At 40.3% G+C, this 6927-nt stretch overlaps 2 protein-coding genes across 2 annotated transcripts; one reads left to right on the top strand and one right to left on the bottom strand.

The window, feature by feature from the left end:
• On the top strand, positions 2189–4219 carry LOC107635819. The gene is made up of 5 exons (XM_016339381.1): positions 2189–2671; positions 2752–3346; positions 3439–3716; positions 3908–3979; positions 4100–4219. The coding sequence occupies exons 1-5, from the start codon at positions 2189–2191 to the stop codon at positions 4217–4219; spliced, it is 1548 nt and encodes a 515-aa protein (XP_016194867.1).
• On the bottom strand, positions 5117–5695 carry LOC107635820. The gene is made up of 2 exons (XM_016339382.1): positions 5462–5695; positions 5117–5374 (listed from the first exon to the last, which is right to left on the bottom strand). Exons 1-2 carry the CDS (start codon positions 5693–5695, stop codon positions 5117–5119), a joined length of 492 nt encoding a protein of 163 aa, XP_016194868.1.

The following is a 6927-nucleotide window of genomic DNA, read 5'->3' as shown; positions in this document are numbered from 1 at the left end:
TAGAAAAAATAATTTTAATTTTTTTTATTAAAATGAAGAAAAGTAAGAATTATGAAGATTGAATACATAACTCTAAACTTAAATGAGTTTATTAAAACTGAACCATTAAACAATATACAAGGGTAATATCATATAACAATCACTATATACAATATTAGTGATTCACCATAAAAAAACATAAGTTGCTGATAAAATTAAAAATTAGTTTAAGGGTAAATACCCTTTCCGGCCCCTGAACATTTTAAAGTGGGACATATCGCACCTTTATCATCCAGAAATCTCTACCCGATCCTCGACCAACGACATAAGTGAGCAAATCGACCCCTGTGACCGGTTGCTAACAGGTGACCTAGTTGACGTATCAGGTGGATGCTAAGGTGTCAACTGAATGTGCCACGTGTAAGTAAAATTTGTTGCAGGGACTCAAAACCCCCTCCCTGCAACTCAAACGGCGTCGTTTTGTTGGGTTAACATTTTCCCTCACTTTCGATGTACATTTACTGTAATCTCCCTCTTCTTTTCATTCATTCACTAAAAAGCCCTAACACTTCATCTTCCACCATTGTTTCCCTCCAGAACCTTTGCACGATGCTAGAACGGAAGTGTGGGATAATCGAATCTGCGACGAACGTGTGCATGGCATAGACGTTCACTGTGTGAGACGGCAATGAAAGGTTAGTTCAGATTTTTTATTTTCACATTGTGTTAGTTAAGAATATAGTTGTTTTCCATGCATGTCTATGCGGGGTGTGATGTGAGGAGCTTTACGTTCGAGATGATTAGTATGATTAATGGATAAAGTGGTTACGAAGAAATACTGTTTTTAATTAGGGTTTGTTAATGCTAGGGGTTGATAAATGTAGTGAGTAATCCGGGTAATGAAATTTGTATGTAGTGGTTATAGTGATGATAATGTTGGTGGCATTATTATGCATTACGGTAAAACTGTTTTTAAATGTTGCAGATGTCTGTGTTTGTGATCCCTGTGTTTAACCATGGCGGAAAGCTTGTTAGAGCTAATGGTAAGCTACATTACTTAGACGGGAAGGTAGAGAAGTTTTCTCCAATGGATATTGATTTCGTAAACAAGAAGGATTTGGAGGAACTTTTCAAGGGTTTGGGGTACTTGACATACAAACAAATCTACTGGCACGACCCAACTGTTATTGAGTTCGAGGATGGTCTGCATGTGCTCTATGATGATAAGGAGATCAACAATATGTGCGACTTCACTATGAGGCATAATCTAAAGGAGTTCCACCTTTACTTTGATCATGGAGTGGATATCCCTGATGTAACTAACGATGAGCCTGTGGAGGAGGAATGGGTATCTGAAGATGAGGATGTCTTGGCGGTGACAGATTCTTCAATATCTTCTTCCTCCTCCTACGATTCATACGAGAGTGCTGAAGATGAAGCTTACAAGCCCCCTCCTCCTGGGTATGAAACTGACAGTTCTGAGGAGGCTGTTGATGTACAAAGTAAAAAGAAGAAAAATGGGAAGTCTTGCTCACCTAACACCATGGCAAAGAGAAGGGCCTCCAGGAGATATACTGGTAAGAGGAGGATGAAGCATGTTCTGAATACAGAAAGGGAAAGTGGGCCTAGCAGTGGAGATTCATGGTTGGGCCAAGGCCCAGGTAGTGGAGGCTGTGTTGGGCCGGATCTGGGTAATATGGAAGGCCCAGCTAGTGAGGGAAATGTGGGGCAGAAAGGGGTTGCAAGTCAGGCTGGTGAGGAATTCCTTGATGGTGATGATATTATTTATGAGTATGAGTCTGAGGGTTTTGTGACTCCAGTTTCATCTGATGATGAGAGGGGCCCTTCTGGGCCAGAATTTAATGAGGGCAAAACATTTGGAGAGGTGCAGTTTAGACTAGGGATGCAGTTTGCAACTATGAAGCAATTTAAAAGGGCACTTAAGGATGTCTTTGTGCAAGATAAAAGGGATTGCATGTACCTAAAAAATGAGCCGGGGAGAGTTAGAGCAGCCTGTGCTGAGGAAGATTGTCCTTAGCTGATTTTTGTGTCGAAGAACTCGGTTACCAAGTCTTTTGAGGTCAAGACATTCCACAATGAGCACACATGTGGCCGGGATTATGGCAGCAACCTTGCTGATAAAAAATGGGTGGCTGAGAAATTGGGGCTGAGACTAAAAACGCAACCAAAGTTGACACCTAGGGAGGCAATGCAGCATATAAAGGAAGACTATAATGTTCAACTGAATCGGAAGATGATTACACAAGCAATAAAGCAAGCTAGGGAGACTGTGTTGGGCAGTGAAGGGGCTCAATTTGGGAAGCTTAGGGACTATCTGAATGAGATACACAAAAGCAATCCCGGGAGCATAGCACATATGAACACCTTACCCCAACCACAAGGGCCAAACTTGTTTCAAAGATTGTATATCAGTTTTGATGCTTGCAAAAAAGGCTTCAAGAATGGGTGCAGGCCTCTCATCGGTTTGGATGGGTGTTTTCTGAAGGGTTACTATGGAGGCCAATTGCTTTCTGCAGTGACCCAGGATACAAATAATCATGTCTTTGTGATCGCATTTGGTGTAACCAGGGTTGAGAACACTGATAATTGGAAATGGTTTCTGAACTGCCTTCAGGAGGATTTCGGGTCAAGCATGCTCTTTGGATGGCATTTGATGTCTGATCAACAGAAAGTAAGTTTCATAATTACTAGCTAGCATCATGTATTGTTAAGTGTTCTGTTAGATTAAATGTGTGATATCATATACTACAGGGTCTTGTTCGGGCAGTCCAAGAGGTGATGCCAAATGCATTTCATAGAAACTGTGTGCTGTATATGTGGAAAAACTGTGAAAAGAGGTTTAGGGACAAACAGGTTAAGGGTTGTGTTTGGGAAGCAGCTAGGAGCACAACTCCAGTTCAGTTCAAGGCTGCTATGGATAGGTTGAAAACTGTGAGTAATGGAGCTTGGGAGTACATGAGTAAGTTTGACCCTAAGGTATGGTGTAGGGCTTTTTTCAGTCACTATCCTAAGAACGCTGCTGTGACAAACAATATGTGTGAGTCTTGGAATGCAGTGATTGTGGAGGCTAGGGAGAAACCAATTCTGACACTGTGTGAGGAGTTACGGGTTCATATTATGAACAAAATGGCTAGACACAAGAGGATCCTAGGGGCATATAAAGGAAAGCTGGCTCCAGTACAACAAATGAAATTGGACAAATGGATTAAGCCAGAAATTCACAAGTGGAATGCTCAATGGTGTGGTGACAATGACAGGGTTGTGTTTGAGGTATCCAGGAATACACACAAGCTGGGGGTTAACCTGAAAAATCAAACATGCACATGTAACTTATGGCAGCTCACAGGTTAGGTGAAAGCATGTCAATCAGTTTCAATTTTTTTTGGCAATGTTGTTGAGCTATGACAGATGTTATAATTGCTAAATTCTGTAATGTAGGTGTACCTTGTGTTCATGCTGTTGCAGCCATATCCAGAGTGAGGGTAAAAGCAGCTGAAGACTTCGTGTCTCCATTTCTCACTATGGAGGCAATAAGGAAGACATATGACATCTGTATCAACTCTGTACCCAGTGAGGAGTTTTGGGAACCAACTGACCAACTGAAGGAAGATCCACCCAAAATAGTGAGACCTGTTGGTAGACCAGTTAAGAGGAGAAAGGAATCAGCTACCCCTCCAGCTCCAACTGATGGCAGCAAGGTTAGAAGGACCTTCCAGGTTACCTGTAGCAAAGGCGGAGAGGCTGGCCACTACTTCAAATGATGTAAGGGAGCACCAAAAAATCCTAACTGGCAACCAAAAAGGAGGAGAACTAATAAGGTATGGAATAATTTTTTCCACAATTTAGTTTTCTTTCTGCAGCCATGGAATACTACCAAAGTTAATTGAATTTTTAACTCATTGTTCAGGGTGGTACTTCTGGCCAATCTCAGAACAAACTCATGCATCAGAGGCCGAACCCTACTTTAGAGGAAATTAGGGTTAGATATCTGAATTTTACTTTGCTATACTTTTTGTTCTTTAGGTTTACTGGCTTCATTGGTTGTGTGTATGTTTGTTGCTGAATGGTTTGCCATATTATTGTTGTACTCCTGGAATAGGCTAAGCTAAAGAAGCATAAGAAAAAGATGCCCAAGAGGCCACATGCTCCACAAGAGGAAATGCCAATTTCTCAATCTGCCCCTACAGTGATATATGTTATAGTATACTATGCAGTCTAAGTTGTTTACTCATTTTTTTTCTTACTAACTGGATTATTTTGGATGTTGTTGAATAGCAATCTCAAGGTGAACCAGTCCAGCCAAGTCCTGTATCACCAGCCCAGACAAGACCTGCACCACCAGCCCAGCCAAGTCCTGCACCACTAGCCCAGACAAGGCCTGCACCAACAGCCCAGCCCACTCCTGCACCACCATCCCAGCCCAGTCCTGCACCACCAGCCCAGCCAAGTGCCAGACTCAGGCCCAAGCTGAAGACCTGTAGGCCACCAGGTCCTCTGTCTCCACAAACAAGCCACCAACCAGCATCTGCAGCAGAAAATCTTGAGGCCATCACCAAGGAAACAGTTGCTGCATCAAGTGGAGGAACCACTTCAGACTTATTGAAGTTCATTCCAACCCCAAATTTCAGGCCACCAAAGTAGACTTAGTTAACTAGGAATTTTAGACTATAAGACTTATCTGTTTGTCTTGCTGTTTATGTTTTCCTGGCTGCTGCACCAGAATTCTGAAAACTGCATATGTTTAGGGACATGTTTTTTTGGAAAACTACTTGGACTCACATAGTGTGTGAGTTTTATTTTGTAAACTTTGTCTGGTGTACCTTCTTTGTTACCGAGATGGAAACTTTACCTCACATGGCTTGGATTTGTGAAATGACAATGTTTAACCCTTGTGAAAAGGTTGCATTTTTACTATGTTTTCAATTTGGTTTACCATGATTCTGTCAATCAATTACACACAAATCATGAAATGCAGAAAATACTCATAACTGACTAAACAAACTCTATTCATCCAGGATCATAGTTCATTATAATTTCACATTCTTTTCTTTCACTACATCCAGACATTGAACCCATTACAAAACACTAAATTTACAATGTCAAAGGCATATTAACATTATGCAGCTGTTACTATACTACATCCCTTTCCTATTACAATGCCCAACAAGATCAACCCAAACACTTTCCATCTGCTAAGAGCACCACTGTTAATCTCATCGATTTTGACCTCATCCATCTTCTTCTCTATCTCTGCAATTTTTTCTTCCATCTTTTTTGTTGGGTCCGATACTGCCTCTTGTACCTCCTCATCAATACAAAAAGAGGCAACATACTCATCTAGCCAGGCAAAGTATTTGCAATGTCCTCTGTTGTTCTACATCAAACATGCATACTGTTCAGCTCCAACAAGTTACCAAAATAACGCAGCAACCCAAACAAAAATGATTTCCAAAAAATTTACCTTAAAATAGGAACAACCAAAGAAAAGCCTCCTAGGGTTTTTTGAAGTTCCAGATTCGAACAAAATGGCGTATGATCCGCAATTGCACACTGGAGAAACAAATTTCTTCTTTATCCTTCTCGACGCTCCTTTCAGAATGCTTCCATCGGCACTCATTCCACTGCCCCAACTCTCGTCACCCCCACCGCATCTTTTCTCGCGACTCCATGAAGCACCAGAATTTGCACTTGCCATGCCCACCGTTGCAGGTCCTCTCAGATAGCCAGAAGATGCAAACCCTAAACCTTTTCAATCATTCAATAATGGGGGAATTTTAACCCAACAAAACGATGCCGTTTGAGTTGCAGGGAGGGGGTTTTGAGTCCCTGCAACAAATTTTACTTACACGTGGCACATTCAGTTGACACCTCAGCATCCACCTGACACGTCAACCAGGTCACCTGTTAGCAACCGGTCACAGGGGTCGATTTGCTCACTTATGTCGTTGGTCGAGGATCGGGTAGAGATTTCTGAATGATAAAGGTGCGATATGTCCCACTTTAAAATGTTCAGGGGCCGGAAAGAGTATTTACCCTTAGTTTAATAATTGTAGATACTTTTTGGAATGTGATGCAATATGACATTTATTTGGCTATGATATCCAAGAAAAAGAACTATTTGTGATTAAACTTTCATTCCATGATTTACGTTACAATAAATCTTCTTATATGCCTAATATTGTTGAAAAGACAAAATATCACAAGTCTATGTTTTTAAGTTAAATGACAACTAAAAGGTCATATCTTCATACTTGAAATTCGACTTATGTTATTTTTAACAAAGTTTGTTTAACTTGAAAGAAGATAATTCATAATTGAAAAGTTGACTTATGTACTTGCAAGTAATAATATGTTTATATTCAATTTTATTTTCATATATGTGTAATTATTTAAATTTGAAGTCTTCACAACATGTACTACGCATCTATTTTGTTTGGTTTGCTGATATTATAAAAAATATTTAGATGACTTTCAGCTATTATAATTTAGTACTATATAGACTATAAAACTTTATCATTGTCATCCACTTTATTAGAAAAAAATTCTATGTATATCGCTACAAGAAAAACGCTGAATATCGTCGGATTTAATGTCGAACATTAGCAGCGGATTTACCGACGAATTTATCGGCAAATTTGACAATAAATTCGTCAGGTAAAAAAGTTACCGTCGAATTTAATTTTTCGACGGTAAATTCACTGGTAATAATTGAAGGAAAAAAATTGGCATGAACATTACCGTCGGATTTACTGACGGATAACCCTATTAGTGCAACGTTATATTTTGGTCACTCGCAAGCGTTACCATTAGATTTGTCCGCCGGTAAATTCGATGGTAATCTTGCTCTAAATTCGAACCGCGAACCCTCTTCCTCCTCATTTTTGAATTACACTCTCTCTAACCTACTGCTCTCTCTCTCTCTCTCTC

Source organism: Arachis ipaensis, chromosome B04, assembly GCF_000816755.2.
Source record: "Arachis ipaensis cultivar K30076 chromosome B04, Araip1.1, whole genome shotgun sequence".
In the NCBI taxonomy this organism is placed as follows: domain Eukaryota; kingdom Viridiplantae; phylum Streptophyta; class Magnoliopsida; order Fabales; family Fabaceae; genus Arachis; species Arachis ipaensis.
This window is presented reverse-complemented; position numbering and strand designations above follow the sequence as displayed.